General features: G+C 38.6%; 2 protein-coding genes across 4 annotated transcripts in view; one reads left to right on the top strand and one right to left on the bottom strand.

Annotated features, from left to right (window-relative positions):
• The window catches only part of LOC137260975 (uncharacterized protein KIAA0930 homolog), a 225,905-nt gene that overhangs the window by 114,676 nt on the left and 90,981 nt on the right, over positions 1 to 20,248 (top strand). The gene's annotated exons all lie outside the window — the stretch shown is intronic.
• The window catches only part of LOC137260968 (B-cell CLL/lymphoma 9 protein-like), a 136,618-nt gene that overhangs the window by 80,856 nt on the left and 35,514 nt on the right, over positions 1 to 20,248 (bottom strand). For all 3 annotated transcript variants that reach the window (XM_067798554.1, XM_067798555.1, XM_067798556.1), the window contains exon 2: positions 11,274 to 11,380. In XM_067798554.1, coding sequence (XP_067654655.1) covers positions 11,274 to 11,380 — 107 coding nt within the window. The remainder of the gene's footprint in view (positions 1 to 11,273; positions 11,381 to 20,248) is intronic.

Here is a 20,248-nt window from a genome sequence, read left to right as displayed (position 1 = left end):
TGAATCCTTACAAATAGATATTATTAAGAAATTTAAAAATGCCATATTATATGAACAACAATAAAAAATGGAATTAAAAATAAAAAGATTACTGCAAAGAAAGTACATGGTGTTGGAGACCTATTCCAACCCGGTACACCAACAATGCTGTTTCAGCAAGGGTTGTCACTGACAGAAAATATCAGTTAATATTGTTTCAGTTAATAATAACATTGGTCATTCTGCATGCATAAAAATAAACATTTCTGATGGTGACCTGCAATTTATGAACTGTATGCAAAATATAATATGCAGAATCAATAAATGGTTTCAACTTTTTATTGTCCAATAATAGTGAACATTTATAAAGCAGAGATATATTTATTAAGTATGATTAAAAATTTGTATATATTTTTTATGGTAATTGTTGACATCCATATTTTTGATCCTGCATCAAGCAAACTTTAGATGTGTCCTTTCAGAACCAACAGATATTACGTCAAGAGACTTTTTCACTTGGGAGTGAGAGAGCGAGTTTTTTGTTCAACGTCACTTTTAGCAAAAAATTCCAGCAATATCATGGCAGGAAATGTGCTTCACACATTGTACCCATGTGGGGAATCGAACCCGGGGCTTCAGCATGTTGATCGAACGCTTTAACCACTATGCTACCCCACCACTCCCTCTTACTTGGAATGGTAAGATTCAAACCAATGGACTTTACTGTAGAAAGACTACTGAGAATATTTTTATTAGGTAACCCACATGGGTGGGTGGGTGAGTGAGTGAGTGAGTGAGTGAGTGAGTGAGTGAGTGAGTGAGTGAGTGAGTGAGTGAGTGAGTGAGTGAGTGAGTGAGTGCCCCTACTATTGTAACAGCATCACACTGACAGTTGTCAGGTACTGCAATAACATGAGACTACAGTACAGAAATTTTAGGCTTGGTAATTTCAATGTAATAGAAATAAACATCGAACTGCTGACATTAAAAAACAGGCCATTTTCCTCAATGTTAAACCAAAGGGGAGTAACCCTTATCTGAAGCAGTCCTAATAGCTGCCAACCAAAATAGACAAATTTGAAATTGACAAAGTTAATTTATTCATAACTAATTAAACAGGTGAAATCCCTTAATGAAGCAACTACTTGGGTTCTCTCCCAACTCACTGGAGCTCCTTTTCAGTTTAAACAGAATTATTTCTTTCTATCAAAATTACATCAACTCAAAGATTAGGAATTAGTCTAGGATAACTGCAACATCTCAAAAATTATATATCTCAATCTTAGCACAACTCTCTTTCTTAACAGCCTGGGTCTAGATTTTCGAAGCTCTCTTAGCGCTAAAGTAATTGTAAGTTTATGTGAAAGTATGGTACTTCCAACTACCTTAGTGCTATGACAGCCTTGAAAATCAAAGCCCTGGAGTCCAAGACATTCAAACATTGAAAATAAAATCTATTTTCAGAAACGCATACTTACAAAGAGTCAATGTTTATCTGTTAGTTCATAGTGAACAATAAGCAACAGCAGACCCACAGTTGGTGAATGGTTCTTTTAATATCGTGCAGGCCATGTAAAGTGATGGCAAGCAAACACCATGCAATTTTAATTCCATGCCTGCAATGTAACATTGATCTCTCCATCGGTAGGATTATCAGTTGCAATGCCTATAAATTATCGAAACATACAACAATTATCACATTTTCAAAAGAAACTTGATTCCTTTTCTTGGAAAGGGAATGAAAAAAATGAAAGACCTTCATGAAAATATACACGAAAAGATTATTAAGTCTGTGAAAACCAGCAGTAGATCCTCCCAACATCAATCTGAAGTCTGTACTTCAAAATACCCTTTGAAAGCCATCCTATGTGTGGGGTATTTGAAGCACGTTTTGTCTCACATGAGAACTATTAAAGTCTGCACTTTGAAATCCTTTTGGAAAACCCACTTGAATGTAGGGGTATCTGTGGTCTGGACTGTCTGACATGATATATATTAAAGTATTAAATAAATCCTCTTTGAAAACATTCAGTGCACTGGACAACTTGTGGTCTTGTGTGTCAGATATGTCAAATCTGCTTTTTTAAAAAAAACCTTAAGCCAAACCCAAGCATATATCAGAGTTTTTGTGGTCTAGTTTGTCAGAAAGGAGATATAACAGATATATAATCTATCTGGTAGGGTACTTGTGGTTTTATTTGTCAGACATGAGACTTTTCAAAGTCTGAACTCTGAAATCCTGTTTGAAATCCCTCATAAGCAATTGGTTACTTGTGGTTTTGGTTTGTCAGACACCAGATACAGCAAAGTCTGAACCTTGAAATCCTGCTTAAAACCCCCCATAAGCATTGAGGTACTTGTGGTTTGGTATGTAAGACAAAAAACATATCAGAGACTGAACCTTGAAATCCTGTTTGAAAACCCTATAAGCATTGGGTTACTTGTGGTTTGGTTTTTTCGAGACCAGATATACCATCAGACCATGTAGGAAAAGACCATCCATGAAGGAAGTCATTGATCAGTGGGAGACCCTCAACAAACAGAGCAGAGAATTGGACAGCAGCCCATCAAGAGACTCCTGCACTTAACGTCTGACTAACCATTCCTCTGACGTCAGGATTACCATTTCATTCAGCAGTCATGAGCCAACAAGTGCACTGTGTGGACTCTTCATGATAGATATTACCCAACCAGGAAAACAAGCCGTGCAGCAGTGGTCAGTGGTTATCAATAGGAGCCACGTTTGCCAGACGAAAGTAAAAATCGACATCAACTTGGGAAATTATCATGGTTTCTTATGATGTTGAAAGATTGGATGAGAGGCTGAAATACTACAGGTTCTTCTTCAATTGCTAACTGCATCTGTTGGCCAAGTCAATAACTGTAACAGGCCACAGGGTTGATACTCAAGATGAGTGTGTAAGAGTGAGTGAGTCAATAAGGAAGTGAGGTACGGCATAAAATAGTATCACATATGCTGATTGAGGAACATCACTTGGTTGATCTGAGTGAGTGAATGATTGAATGAGCAATGGTCTTGAACTATTGATTGAAAGTGTAGATAACATGACATGTTGATCTTGGTGAATGAGTGAGTGGTCTTGACAGTGTGCCTGAAAACATTATTCACTTCGTATCATTTTGTGTTAGAGGATGGCGATGATACACCACCCAGGACTAACCCTTAACTAGTTACTGTCACCATAGCAACTTCGTACTTTCTCCGCATAAGACCAAATCAGTTGTTTTATGCCTGTTCTTTATAAAATTATTTCATCTATACTTAGTCTTTAACAGATATCTCACTTACAAGAAAAAAGTAGTGATAGTAAAATCCTGTCAAAGTAGATTTGCATCCTCTGTGAAAGAAAACAGACAACCATGCTATCCTCACAGTGAGTGAGTGAGTGGAATTTAATGATATAGAGATTATGATGTATAACCACGTGTGAGTTTATGCAGGTTTAGTACCAATTTCAATTACATGTCTCGAGTGTTTCACTAACAGTATTACACTTGAGTTAGAGAGTATTACAGCACTGCATGAAAGAAAGGGAGAGAGAGAAAGAGATAAAGATAAGGATTAATCTTATTACTTATCAAGTGGTAGGTGTAATCATGAACAAACTTAATTTGGTCGGTTGTCTCGTGCTGCGCTCTGCAATATTCAGCGAGTCCATAAAAATGTCTGTAAAAGACAAGCCAGTGATCAATGGCATGAGCATCGATTATAAAACTAGGATACAATGACTTGTCTAACCACTCAACCCACTACAACAACCATGGTTTACTGAAGACGAATCATAACCATGATCTTCATGACTGAATGTGCTAAATTGCGCAAAACCAAACACCAAGAAACTTAATAAAACGCAATCCCTTTAGCAATCCAAATGGCTCCAGCAAGCAATTGCTGCTATTACCATCTACCACACATTCAGATCAATAAACAGCCACACCTACAATTCAACATCACTTAATTCCCTCATTTTGAGACCTAAAACTGGATCAAAAATGGCCCTGGCTATTTCCATCTTCCATTCTGACCGAGTTATCAATTATCATATCGTCTTTCACTCACAACAGAAAAAAAATGCAGTGTATTTCAGTCCCAAGTGTGTATTTTCGTGCCTTGAGGAATACCCTTCCTAGCAGGGTTGGTGGAGTGTAGAGCCAGTGTTTGCTAAGTGATCATATAGCAACATGGTTCAACAACACCGTCTTAGTGTTGCGGGCAATGTTTGTCAAGCAACGTGGGTATCTAAACTGACCTCTGAACTCCGTCTCCCCCCAACTCTGGATTGTCAGCGATGCACACCTATTTGTCATGTGTTCGCTGATATTAACTAATTTCTCTAAGCTACTTGGTCAACACCGAGCAATTTGTCATTTTTTGGGAATAACATTTTGTAGGTCAGTGGTTTATTGTCAAAGTAAAGAAAAGAAGTGATCCGCCTGTATACAAAGCCATAAACCTTTCATCAGAGATATGTCGCTGCCTTGTCAATCCTTTGTGTATTGATATCATGGGTGCATTATTTCAATACTGCCAACAAGGAAAGTTTTGTCATTGCTAGTATATTATATGGAGAGCGAGTGAGGGATCTGGGTCTCATTTTGCTTCGACCGATAATTCACTGTCTTGGATTTACTGATTGAAACCTGCATCTCTGACTGTCTATAGAATCATTCATCAACAAGGGGCCAGCACCCCACAGGACTATCAAGTCAATCATCAACAATGCACAATGCACGTTAGGCCAGCACCCCACGGAATGATGGAGTCAATCATCATTGGGCCAGCACCCTACAGAACGATGGAGTCAATCATCAATAAGGGACCAGCACCACAGTCCTCAAAGGACTACTGAGTCAGTCATCAACAAGGGGCAGCATGATAGCCCCCAAAGGACTATCGAGTCCATTATCAACAATGGGCCAGCACCACAGAGCCCCGTATGTAGCCAAGCATCACCATGCGAGAAGTAGACCATACTACTGAGTCAATCATCCACAAGGGGCCACCATCCCTCGAGTCCGTTTCACAACCTAGAGGGACAGGTAGCTCAACGAATCAGGCTGCCATTCCTACCCTACTGGGAGTTGTTCCTCAGTCTGACAACCCAGATAGGTAAGTAGCTCAACAAACAGGGCTCCTATCCCTACCCCGACAGGAGTTGGGACCGAGTTTGACAACCCCCAGTCCCAGTATACCAGTCCCCAAGGCCCCTGTCAGACAATGTTTGTTTGTGTACACATGTTTACTCATGCCAGTACAGGTGTTGGAGGGAATGTAAAACCGGCAGAGACATTAGCTTGTAGCTCCTTCAGCGTCAACAGATCAACAACCCAGAAGCAAACACACAGCTACCTGTCTGCGGCAGCCCGGGCCAAATCCTCCCAATCTCTAGACACACAAGCCATCTATATACACACCTACAGACAATTCCTCCCTTCAAAATGGCTGACAACAACAACATTCAGACATGTGGACACAAATATCCCCACTCCCCTCTCCCCGCCACTCTAACTCAAAAGGCTCCACAAGTTGTTAATTCAAACAGAGCTAGTGGAAGCCATGATCTATTCAGCCAGCTCTCTGGCTATTGTCAGGGGCCATTATGGGAAGCTTGAAAGACAAACAGTGCAATGACTTGGGAGGTGATGTTGATGGCATAAGGGAAGAAGACATAATGTCAAGTCAACCTTTGGGATGAACACAAGGGGTGGGGGGAGGAAAAAGGGGATGATGGAGCAACGAGCTGGGTTGAGGAGACAGTGATGGAGAAAGGACATTAGATGACGGTGGTAGGATTGGGTGAGGGAGGTTGTGTATGGAGGGGGGTTGGACTGGGGGTAGGGCGATAGGGTGAGATTGGAAGGAAGGTGGAGAATGACTCAAGTGGAGTGGGGTTTTATTAGGGGAGTAGATGAGGGTAAAAACAAAGCATTATCATGAACATGAAGTGGTACTACAGTAAGCAGATTGCTGAATAGACGAACAACTAGTCACTGAAATGAACATATGTTTAAAAAAAGTTTATAGTAAAATAAGAAAAACATAAAAGGGAACCCTGAGACTTTCTTCATTTTCACATTTTCAAAGACCTTGATACTGTGCAAATCTAGACAGACTACTTGGTGCTTTAAAATGCAATGATTTATTTGGATGTTTTCAAGCAAGTGCTCACTTTTTTTTGTCATTTAAAAGTCATTATTCTCATTAAAATGCAACAATCTTATTGGCAATTATTTATTCAAAATATATTGACAAAAATTAAACTAAGAATTGAAAAAGCTTACCTCTGTACTGGAACAAGTGAGTGAGTGAGTGAGTGAGTGAGTGGCCCATTTGACTCTATTCCTCATTTCAGCTTGCTAATAACTAGTGTCAGGAATGGCAACAACAAGCACCCTCTTTTAACATATTTTGGTATAATAGTCAGGGATTAAACCATGACCCTCTGCTCTCGTGACTGACACATTATCCACAAGACCACTTACACATACCCAGACATCAACACACAGTCTCTTTATGGACATAGACTGTGTCATTAGGTATTGACTGGACAAAATCTACGATCAAGCCCAAGACCTAGCGATTCGAGGCCAGATCACCTGAGGGCAGCGAAATATATTTTGACTGGTTAAGATAAGATGATTATTGCATTCGGAGAGACAGGTAAACAGAATTACATTTTACACAGAAAATCAGCGTCTAGGAAACACAGACCAATGAGCAAAGCCAGAGAAGAGAAAGTTTTTTTCAACTATTTATAGTTCAAGATAACAAAACCAAGTCTGAAAGTGGAATCTCTAGCTTGAAGAAAGAAAGAGTGCTTTCTTGGTTTATTGACATTGAAAATACCTATCTTCTACACAGTGTAATGACACCAGAAGCACCGCATGCACCATGTCCGTCTGCTGTAGAAACCTTGGATAACACAGTAACTTGAAGACAATATTGCACATCATTATGTAGTCCATCAAAATCGAACAGCTGTGGACATGTAACATCAAGTTCAACCAAATCTTTTCATACCTAGGAACTATTGAAAGCACTTTTCACAACTTTCGTGCTTGACGTAGGCTGAATTTTGAGCTTGGAAAGGTTTTGGTTGTAACATGATGTGCTGGCTTAATGCTGGCAAGATAACTTGTTACTGTTAAAGGCAAAAATAGGGAACAATATCGGGGAAACTTTGAATTTAACCCAATATCAGCAGATCCAGGAAACTAAGGTACACAACTTTAATGAACTATCATTTAAAAAATCCAACTTTTACCATGACATTTGCAATCCTGCATTCCCAATAATCCATTAATATCAGATTTACATGAGGCAGTTGTGTCATTGATTGCCACAGAAAAAATGTGTGATCAAATATAATTTTACAGGCATCAAATCTAGATCTGAAACCCTTAACTTGAAAACAGGGTGGTTTTAGTATCACCTGCGCAGTGTCTTAAACAGGCACTGATCGGCAGTTCCAAATACAACATTTAATGTTACTTCTGAATTCTTCATGGAAATACCCCAAATACTGAGTGACTGATCGCAGTCCCTGATTGGTCTAGACATGTTTGTTCCCACCAATGGTAGTCATGACAGCCCATCAGTTTACCATCACTAATCTCATTATACATGACGATTGTTGTGCATCAGGGCAAAAACAGAGCAGACGCAATAACAAATATTCTCAGAACAAGCAGAGACAGTTACCAAAATTCAATATCTGTGTGCATAATGAAAAGACTTGCTGGTACAGCACATTTTGAAAGATGGCATGATCAATTTTGTATACTACAGTAACAAACCTTACAACTAAGCTTAATACGGGAAGATATTTGAAAAGTACCGACATGCAAACATTCTGCAACATTACACAATATAATTTCACGTTGTACTCGTTGTACATTGTATTCATACAACATCCTCATCTTCTGTGCCATCAGTTTGTGCCAGGAAAGGAAATTAAAAACAGGATTGTGTTCAATTTCACACAATATGATTAGCTAGTAGTTATTATTCAGTGGAAACATCTGCATGGTCTCCAAACAAGATACGAGATTCTGTAGTACACATCTGTAGCAATGGAAATCAATACAGTATTTGTTTTATGCATCATTTCCATTAAATGACGTCTAACTGAATAATCCAACACAACTACACTGAAGAACGGCAGGGGCATTCACAGCAACAACAAGTAACATCTTTGGTATGATGCATCCTGGGATTAAAACATTACTGTCTATTCTCCCGGCAGACGCTTTATCCATGGTGCATCAAATTTGACATGAAATAAATGTGTGAGTGAGTGAATTGGGCTTTTTACTGTTTTAAACAGTGTTTTAGGTAAAGGCTTGCTTGTTTGTTTTCATTGAAACCAGTGGTCACCACGAAGTTTGATCTATTAGGTCTGCCTACAAGAAACTGATCCTGAGACAACAAAGGGAGACAAATCTGCACCACCTACAATCGCATATAATACATAGTAAACATTGATAGTCATATTTTTTATCATTCTTGATGATGTTAAACAGTTTGCATGACATATGTATATGTTTTCGTTTCTATGGCAACTAAATATAATATTTATTATATATGACTAAAATAATAATGTCTCCATAACTAGCTCATGTCACAAGGAAGAAACAAGATGAAAGTACAATCGGTTAAATCTAACATGTCCATAGGTCCACAGGTCCTTTCAGATAAACTGGTAAACAACCAGTAGCAATAAATATTCATTAATCCTGGACCATTAGATTTGAGGTTGCATCTATCCAAGGTGAAATTTAAAGAATCTGATAACGCACATTTTCAGCAAACCCTGGCATCTGATAAAACTGCTACCCCCCCCAAAAAAAAAAAACATAAATAAAAAAAAAATGAACAAGCATACAAAATCCTATTTTATCATAAAATATATCTCAGGTTTATAATATTTTTCATATTTAATCCACAGTAAATAATCATTACCTGTCACCAGTGACGATGAGTTTCACAAACTAAATTATTTTCAGAAAATTTAATGAAATCAACTCCAGATTAAACCAAGGTTATCTGATCTGATCGAGGAATGCAAAATCTTCAAGACAGAGATAAGTGTTGTTTGGTTTCAGGATAAGTCTTACCGTTGGAGAAAATTCACTAAAAGAATTTGACCTAAAATTAAAGATGGTGGCATTTCCACTGGATAACTTTGAATGCAGTACCAGTAGTGACCTTATCTACCAAATGAACACTGTGCGTTGGTTGATGAAATTACTGTGACAAAATCAATTTCATTATTTCACAATTCCCACCCACAACTATGCCGAAATAACCAGGCCGATAAAAATCCTATTTGACAGCTCGTCAACTTCAAACAAACATCTCTTCATGAAACCCTCAAATGCCATCATCTAACACCATGTTTACAAGATCAAAATCTGATCAGGTCTTATACGAGCAATATCACAGAATAACCTCTGCAAAGTGCATCATCAGATCACAAGTCCTCACTGCCAGGCAAAAAGAGGACAAACTAATTTCACTGTTAGTTTCTCAGCTGTTTTCCATAGCAACAAATCCGTCACATCCTCGTTCTGAGTCAATGGCACTGCAGTAAAGCTGCCCCAAGTCGCCCCTTGCGAGACAGCTTCTCCGGGTTGCATTTCCAAACATATATCCGGAGCACTAGCAGCTAAATACCTCAGAGATAAGAGGGATTAACACCTTCAACCCAGCCTCTGCTGTAGGCAGGTCCAGGCAACCGTTTTTGTTTGGCATATTTTTAATTTATATTCTCAAGCTGAAAGTCTTTGAGATTTTTTTTCAATTTGAAGAGTGAAATATTTTTGCTGATCTAATTACGTTCCATTTTGTGTAGAATTGCAAAGGAGGAGTGTGTGTACGTCAGCATCAGCATATTGGCAACTATCCAGGGATTTCAGATCTTAATAATTACTTACACTGATAACAATTCTACACAAAACACGCAATTCTGCTTCTCATGCAGACTGGTCGTCAATGGCAACAAAATGAATAATAATTTGAAACATTAATGTAAGTATATTGATATGGATATTGGTATGTAAACATCCATAATTATGCATTTTTTTTAGAATACATTTCATATATCACTGATCATGGTATTAAGCGCATATCAACTACATGGGATCTGTAATGTCTGACTGAATGTGAGTGCTGGTTCAAATCCACCTTCGGAGTCAACTCTAAAAAGAACCAGTATTTGAACTTTACTGAGAAAGCTCTCTCAGAAATAACAGATGTTACATCATACTACTTTCCCAAAGACATTGTGTATTTATTGACTGAATGAGGTCCTTGCTCGAGAGTTGGTAAGTTTGTATGAATTAAATAGTGAGTGAGTGAGTGAGTGAGTTTGGTTTTACACCGCTTTTAGCAATTTCCAGCGATATCACGGCGGGGAACACCAGAAAATGGGCCTCACACATTGTACCCATATGGGGAATCGAACGCGGGCCTTCGGCGTGACGATCGAACGCTTTAACCACTAGGCTATCCCACCGCCCCGTATGAATTAAATAACATAAGGCTGACGAGTTGCTATTAACCACTGTCTGTTCAGCTCCTTTGACCATTTATTTGTGGCTCAATCACATTGTAGTTCACAATCGGATTCTGATATATATTTTGACAAGCATTAAGAAAAGTTGATCTGTGAGGTCTGCTGTCAAGATGATTGTGAAAAAAAAAAAATTCTGTATGGCAGTCGACAGAAGTAAAACAAAATCAACATATTGGTAGGCATATCATGTATCAGATCATCCAGTTACATCCGCAATGCATCAAACACGTTGAGTATGACACACTCTCCATAGCACTAGCTCACCTACCTGTCACACTGGAGAAACGTCTGCAGGTATCCAGACAGTATTGCGTTATGTTTTGTACCTCACCTTCCTGTTTTGTGGGCATAGAGAAGTTGTGTCTTCAGGTATCCCAGTGGTATCAGAGCACACTCTATAGTTCACCTACCTGTATTGCGGGCGTAGAGAAGTGGTTTTAAAAATATAAGGGTATTCACACTGCTTCACACTATGTTCTGTAGTTCACCTTCCTGTATTGTGATCATGGTGAAGTGAATTCTGATGGTATCTAGACAATAGTACACATACCTGTACTGTGAGCTTCAAGGAGTGAATTCTGCAGGTATCCAGACTGTTTCACACCATGTTCTGTAGCTCACCTTCCTGTATTGTGAAAATGGAGAAATTGACTCTGGTGATATCCAGACTATCACACCACACTTTAGTTCACGTACCTGTATAGTGAGCTTTGAGAAGTGGAGTCTTGGAGTCAGTAACTTCAGTATCTGATGTGTGTAAGGCAACTCCCACATAGCACGTATATCCTCATAGGGATCTGTGTCTGCAAATACAAAAACCATAGGTTCAAAACTTTTTAAAAAGCAACTTGCCACAGGGCAAGTGACTTAAAGAAAGTAACTTCTCCTGACTAATTTTCCACTTGCCCTGATTTTATAACACAATGTTTGATGTTAATGTTTACTGGGCTATTTATCGAACAACAATACATTTCAAAGAACGATAACTCTAATTTACTATAATTGCGAAATGTAATAACGACATTTTGAGCTGATAAGAAACGAAATCCAAGTTTATTTGATGTTTGAAACCATAAGTAGAAGTTATCTGGTAGTCCATGGACATGTAAGATACAATTAGCTGTCACAAGGAGCAATAGAAACAGTATAGATAAACGAACCAGTAAAATGTACACATCTTCCAATAGAACCAGTAAAACATGTTCTTCCTATAGAAACAGTAGAATAGAAAAATCTTCCAAAAGAACCAGAAGAATATTAAAGTCATAGAACAAAACCAGTAGAATATTTATGTCTTCCAATAGTTCCAGTAGAATATTAAAGTCTTCCAATAGAACCAGTAGAAAACACAAATAGAACCAGTAGAAAACACAAATAGAACCAGTAGAATATACACAGGTCTTCTGACAAGAGTCAGCGGGACATACAAGGCTTCCGACAGAGTCAGTAGGACATACAAGGCTTCCAACAGAAGCAGGATAAACAAGGCTTCCAACAGAAGCAGGATAAACAAGGCTTCTGACAGTAGGACATACAAGGCTTCCAATAGTCAATAGGGCATACAAGGCTTCCAACAGAGCCAGGACATACAACGCTACCGACAGTCAGTAGGACGTACAAGGCTTCCAACAGAAGCAGTAGGATAAACAAGGCTTCCGACAGAAGCAGTAGGATAAACAAGGCTTCTGACAGTAGGACATACAAGGCTTCCAATAGTCAATAGGACATACAAGGCTCCCGACAGAAGCAGTAGGACATACAAGGTTTCCGACAGTCAGTAGGACATACAACGCTTCCAACAGAGTCAGTAGCACATACAAGGCTTCCAACAGAAACTATATGACACACAACACTTTAATAAAAAGAAACTTGGTTGCATAGTCAAGGGTTCCCCATCAAGTCAGTAGGGTGTACACAAGGTGTAAACATTACTTAGGCAATGCTAAATGGATGAGGCGTCAGGTATTAAATGATCGTTACTTTGACTTGGCATTCAGCAACTAGAAGATATATGATGCAACATATGCTCACGCTTACCAGGGACAAATTAATGGTCTATATTGTCAAGTAGGAGCAGTAACTATTTATCATAGTTCCATGACAACTCTGGGAGTGAGTGAGTGAGTGAGTTTTAGTTTTACGCCGCACTCAGCAATATTACAGCTATATGGCGGCGGTCTGTAAATAAACGAGTCTGGACCAGACAATCCAGTGATCAACAACATGAGCATCGATCTGCGCAATTGGGAACCGATGACATGTGTCAACCAAGTCAGCTAGCCTGACCACCCGATCCCGTTAGTCGCCTCTTACGACAAGCTGAGTCGCCTTTAATAGCAAGCATGGGTTGCTGAAGACAACTCTGGTGCCATTACTGTATTGCATCCACAACCCAGCTACTACAACAAACATGATATTAGGAGTGAATGAGTGAGTATGGTTTTATGCCGCTTTTAGCAATGTTCCATCAATATCACAGCTGGGGACACCAGAAATGGGCTTCACACATTGTACCAAAGTGGGGAATCGAACTCAGGCCTTTAGCATGACAAACAAACGCTTCAACAACTAGGCTACCCCAACACTGTACTTTTCAACACGGCTTTTCAACAAATATGCATGAGAATCTGTTGAGCTGAGGACAAAATCATAAGCCTCAGTTGTGAAATTTAAACCACAAGATATCAAACAGCTTGAGACATTTGGTGTTTGGTTCACCATGTGGATGATTTCGTAATTAACGTCACACACTTGGCAACTGCAAGCGGATACGTTGGGTAGCTGTTTTGCTTCTAAATAATCTGCACAGAACATTGTAATATCACACAGCTCCAAGGTGAATATAGGATATGTATTTGCATAAAATACTCATATTATATCATCATTACAAAAATAAGCTGACTTGCTTCCATACAGATGTCATGCATGAAAATTTCACAAAAACAAAACCACATCAACTCTCTCCATAATTACTCAAAGCATCCTTTCCAACATTTTATCTGCATTTAATTACTGATCTTTTTTCACTGACTGAATGCAGTCTTCTCACATATATACCTGACTTCTATTAATCATGCATATATACTGGACAAAAATAGTTAGGGATATCTGTAAATTTTGAAATTACAAAGAATGACGTATTTATTCACGGACACACTGATAAAATATCAGTCATAAAAATATCAATATCCGTTGCTTATTTTTTCCAGTATATATCACTGTTGTGGGCTTGTGTGACACGTTACACACTAGGTCAGACCACAAGCACATAAACACTGACGTCATCTGACAGTTTTTAGAGAAGAACGATTTTAAAGCCTTACCTCCTTGATGCATAAATTCGCAAAATCCCAAGGTAATAGAAACCAATTACTGCAAGTAACAACTTTTTGAAATACCAAATACAAATGATAAATTGTTAGCAAAGAAACATTCGGTAGCTCCAAATTAAGGAGACATCAGAAACTCTAGAAGGAAATGCAGGGCAGAATATGCCCACTGACAATGCAGTATCAAATAAACATTTAAGTCAATGGTTCCTTGTCTATTCCTCTGTGACACTTGTCATAGGTTCTTAATTGAGCAGATCGATGCTCATGCTGTTGATCATTGGCCTGTCTGGTCCAGATTCGATTGAAACATGTAACTGTAACTGCAATTTCGTCTATTGATATTCATGCTGTTGATCATTGGATTATCTGGTCCAGACTGGATTATTTACAGAACGCCAACATTATAGCTGGCATATTGCTGAGTGTGGCGTAAAAATATACTCACTCATTCACTCCTTGTCCACTCTGACAGTTAAATTCTGGGTACACGGGGACTTACACAAGATTCTAAACAAGTTCACCAGGTAAGCAATTTGTCAACCCAGTTATTAGTCAAACTTGAACCAGGTGCAAGTCAGTTTTTGAGTGGGTAAATCTTTGAATACTACATCTAAACAATTCAAAAGCATATTTCTTTCATTATACATTGCAATAAAAGCAGTGCATCGGGAATTTGCCTTGTGCAAGTAGGTTTTTGTCTTAGCCTGCACCTCGTGCAAGTAGGCTAACATTTCCTAAAACGAGCCCTGCTAAACCTCTTTCCTGTTTATTCAGCTTCGTATCAGTAAAAGACAGTTTACTTCTACGAAAGTACACAGCTTACACTGCCTGTTTCTTACAAATCAATTTTAAAAATTGTTAATTTATGACATTTGCTGATGTGTAGCAGAATAGATTTATACTTGGTTCTCAGAATACTCTGAGCAGGTCTACCAAACTTAAAACTATTCAACAGCAACACTCAAGTATGAATTGTCCAACATCACCAAAAGCATGAATCCAGCAGTATCATGGCAGGGGGACACAAGAAATATGCTTCACACATTGCATACACATGGGGAGTGAAAACAGTGTTTTCTGTCAGACAAATAAATGTTCAAAACACTAAGCCAGTTCACTGCCACCAGCAAACCTCTAGAACGCTTAGCTACATTCAAACTCTTTGCTATACTAGACATAAATACTCTGCAATATGAATATGAGGGATACAATGATATTTTGAATTTTACAGGGTTTTTCATGTTTCAGATTTCTTATAAAATATCTTTTCTTTTAAAAAATATTTGTTACGACATGACGCTAGAACGTTACTTTGTTCATCTGAATCAAGCATGGTGTACCAAAAATCCCTCGTGCCATGTGAACATCCATGGTATCAGAATATTTATTTTTTCCTTACAGGTTCTTTTTCACAGACAGATGTGCCTATATTTGGTTTTATCTAGTTAATAATTATCAGATATTTATATCAGAACTAGTCCAGAAAACTTCAAGTACAGAATTTCTTCTATTATTTCACTTTCTTAACGATAGCCTGGCATCTGAATCTTTACACGGACTTGATGAGTGAGATTTATCTAGCACTGCTAATTGAAAGCTGCATTCACTGGCAAATTCAGTCCCAGAGGAAGGAGGTCTGATTATCAGCACTCAATTGGTCTGCCACCTTGTCATACTAAAGTGATGGTACCTGCAATACGTCAATACTAAGTTGACCACTACAGTGGTCTCCCTTTACCGCACAGGAACATATCCGTACACTGACAGTTAACTTTGAATGGAACTGAACACATCACAGTGTTGTTATGAGAAGCTATAAAAATTATATAAGTCTTTAAAATTACAAAATATTACTTAAAGCTTTTAACAATACACACAGTCCAAAACTACTGACTGTGCCGAAAGCAAGTAAAAATCTAAAGAGCACTTAAATGATACAACTCAAGGGTGGAAATAACCCACTGCCCGACGTCCCAGTCTTGTGTTGTATATCGCGCTGTACCGGTGTCCAATGGACGTTCCATTGTTAATTATGTTGTTTATTAAATAATCAAAAAGAAAATCAGCAAGTATAGTGGAAAAATTATCAGGGCTAGTGATTTTACAAAAGCCACTGTACTGGGGTACACTAGCAATTCAAGAATTATTTGCATCCTTCCAACTCAGAAAAAAGTACCTAATGTTTACCTTGCTAAAAGCTGAAATTGAATAAAACTGACATAAATGATAGAAATGTAATGATAGAACCTAGGCCATATTCAAGCAGGAAGAACTGCAAAATGAGAGAATCAGGTAAAAAAGGTGTCCACTTTTCATCTAGACTAATCTTATCACAAAAATCACAATATGCTGTGTTTAATCTGCAAGAATGGTACATTCTGGCTTGATGCAATACAATAAGAAAGTAAGGAAAAAGGACGTACTATAGTTCAACCCTGATTTGTCTATTTGGCATAACAAGCTAATAAGACTGAGCCACACACACACTCCACAATCATGACAAAAGCTCTCTCTCTCTCTACCCCTCTCTCTCTCTGTCGCATAACTGGTGGGAAAGAATTATTTTTCAACACATATTTGGAAATTTACTTAGCATACTCTATCCGTCTATGCATCTTGTGTGAGCCTCTGATGACACAAAACTAGCAATTAGATTCAGTGTGTTTTTTTTGTTCACTACACACTAGTTCAAAAAGCACTAAGGGTCTTTTTGATCCATATATGAAAAGGAATGAATTCCTAAGGGTGCTAAATAAAATGTAATGCTTATTGACTGCAACACCGACAAAATTAATCAGATCCAGGTCAAACAGAAATCTTAAGTGCAAGTACTAAAGTAACTACACCTCAAAATCAAAGAAAGACAACGCATAAACTGTTTAATATTCCCCCTGCATTGACAGACGTATGCATAACCTACAATCTCACACAAACCCACATACCTATATAAAATTTCAATATTTGCTTACGTTATCTAACCTTGCTGACCCAACACAACACACCCACCAGCCCCCTCTCTATGACAATGTGTTAGAATACTATCTTCCAGATTTCTCCAAATGAAGAGTCAAAGCTGACCTTTGACATATGACTGACTAATATGGCAGGTCAAGGGTTAAGAATGCAGCCATAAACTACTAAGAGAGAAGGCGACTAGTTCTTGATAATGCAGGTAGGGGGAGCCACTGGAATGAGAATAATCTCAACTTGCCGCCCAGGTTCGTATTACTGCTTGAACTCTACAAAGGCATGACCATACCTACAGACAACAATGGCCGAGTCAACACTTTGTTTTTTTTTTCTAAGAATAAGCTATTAGACAAGACTATCATTTCAGAGCTTTTGTATCAGAATTGGAGGCTGTTTGAACAGTAGCTATTTAAAAATCTTCAGAAGACCATAGTCCATTGATTATTCCATGTCTACCATGCAGGGCAGGTAGATAATCTGTTTAGGGGACCCTTCACATAAGGGTGTTTTAAGGATAATAAAAATGGCTTTCATCATTGACCTTTTCTGAGGACAAAGAAATCTGGCAGGCACATATCATGGTCTAATCCGATGTTGTATCATTAATCACAGAGTGTATTTACAGTGTTTTCATAATGTTTGTTTCTGTTACAGGTAATACGGTCAAATACAACATACATGAGTGAGTATTGGGTTTTACATGAGTGAGTGAAAGTAAAATAAGGCTCGACTGACTTCTGTGAGAGTGGTTTCACGAGAGTGAGTCTGAACTGACGTAAATGAGCAAGTGGTTTAACATGATTAAAACTTATTTCAAAGAGAGCACAGAAGGTTAACTGCTTTTGTAAGAATAAATTGTCTTTAACATCATCCAATCTGGGCCATGCCATCAAGTGACATCATTACGACAAGATAACAACCCTCCATCCTGACAATGCCCAAACAAATGCATATAGTAACACTGTCAATGTAAAAAAAAAACATCCAAAAGAAGGTTTGGATGAGGGGAACTTTGAAACACCAAATCCTCCTGAGTAACCTAAAAAGTGAGTTCCATCCTGTTGAGGTCATTTTCCCACCTAAAAACTGGCGCAAAATCAGGAATGGAGTCACCTGGCCCTGAGAAACCAATAAACTTACACAAAAATTTGCTTTCTTTCCTGATGTGGTCATTTTACATTTAAGAAGTAGGTCAAAATCAGGAATGGGATAGTCTGCCGTGAACAACATCCTCCTACTAATAAACTTCCAAAATGACATGTTTTCTTTCCTTATTCTACATCCACTCATTTTCATCAAATCTAGTCCATGGTGAAGAACAAATTAGCGTACCCTAACAAGTTAACAACATCCTGTCCAGAAGCTGCCGGACTGGCCATCATCCTACCTCACATGTACTGGGTGCACCCATGTTTGTGTGCTCCCCCATGACTAACACTCATGTTATTTAACACCTGGGAGATTGCCTGTCCCATAATGCTGTGCCTCCTTAACTCTGCCTGCTTAAATTACTGACCAGACCTGGGGCTATTCTTGACCTCAATGGTCAATGGGTGGTTCTGAGGCAGATTAGGCCTGTATTTATGCACAAGAATACACTAGCGGGTCAATCTCCTTCTAAGTGATGACACTGTTTGACTTTTGGGGGAAAGTTTGTGAATGGCAATGACTGGAGGACCCTTTCTGAGTAATTAGAAACAGGAACCTGGATACCTGTGAAAAGTGGCGGAAACCACATTATTTACAGACAAAACATCTTGGAAGCTTAAGTTAATTAAGGAAGAAAAACTGGTATAGTTGTCAGTTGTGAAGTAGGGTCCCTAAAATGTATTTGAACTTTTATAATTAAAAAATTAGTAAATGTTGCTCCTTGAAATTGTTAACATTGAAACCACTAACTATCAAACATGATTTGGGAAAAATGTTGTAGAAGCAGTATCAGCATTGTATGTTAACACCATTAATGGTAACAACTGAAAGAATGAAAACTATCTGGCAATATTACAAACATATATCATGATGGTGGACCAAAAATAGATTTGTTTCATACATTGAATGATCCCACCTGGGTACGAACTCAGACCTTCGATGTAACAAGCTAACATTGTAACTAATGCACTACCCATCCTAAACGCGGCTTTTAGTAATATCCCAGCTGGGGACACCAGAAATGAGTTTTGAAAATTGTGCCAATGTGGGGAATCAAACCATGTTTCTTAGTGTGACAAGCAAATTCTTAACCCTTACCCCACCACGACCCCTAAACATAATGTGGCTCATCAAACTTATGCTTAATACAGAGTGAGTGAGTGCGTTTAGTTTTATGCCGCACTCAGCAATATTCCAGCTATGTGGCGGCAGTCTGTAAACAATACAGTCTGACCAGACAATTGAGTGATCAACAGCATGAGCATCGATCTGCGCAATTGGGAACCGATGACGTGCCAACCAAGTCAGCAAGCCTAACCACCCAATCCTATTAGTCGCCTCTTACGACAAGCATAGACAAGCATAGTCACCTTTCATGGCAAGCATTGGCTCCTGATGGCTTAATCTACCCTGACCTTCATGGGAATGCTTTATACAGGTAATACCTGAGCTAATTGTGTATTGACAGGTGCATTCAGATCTTCTAATCAGTGAGTGAGTCATCTGGACTAGACAATCAGTATCAACAGCATCAGCATCAATCTGCGCAATTATGACCTGATGACATGTCAACAAAATCAGCAAGCCAGACCACCTAATCCCGTTAGTCTCCTCCTGTGACAAGCATAGTCACCTTTTGTGGCAAAACACTGGTTAACTGCTCTTGTGAAATCAACATGAACTTAACTTGACAAAATAGGATTCTGGACCAATCTGGGATTTGAACCAATGAACCTGACGCTGGCATTATCAAGGGACATAACTCTGCACAAGGAATTTGGGCTCAAAATCTATTCTACCTATCTTCACAGGTCCTATTAATCAGATCATTATCAGTATATATCACTCAACACCATTGAAAATGCCGGAAAATCAATACATGTAGATATTTAGCAACATGAATATAGCATCATGAACTCGACAAATACACACATTCCCCCCAAGTCACGTGTCTTCAAACATGGCAATGGATGCCATATATTTAGTTTACTCCACATTTCACAATTCTGAAGCCGCGTCACAGTCACAGCAGGTGTTATCACTAACACGTTTTGCATGGCTGATCGGGGTTAACAAATCTCAAACCAACAAAGCCGGAGAATGTATTAATCGATGACAGCGTGTTGGGTTTGAGGTGATATACAAGTACATACAATTGACATTTCCAGTGGCAACGGATGGTTTAATGCTCTCACAATAAGTTGAGAATGACTTGTCGTC

The sequence above is a fragment of the Haliotis asinina genome, chromosome 14 (assembly GCF_037392515.1).
Source record: "Haliotis asinina isolate JCU_RB_2024 chromosome 14, JCU_Hal_asi_v2, whole genome shotgun sequence".
Taxonomy (NCBI): domain Eukaryota; kingdom Metazoa; phylum Mollusca; class Gastropoda; order Lepetellida; family Haliotidae; genus Haliotis; species Haliotis asinina.
This window is presented reverse-complemented; position numbering and strand designations above follow the sequence as displayed.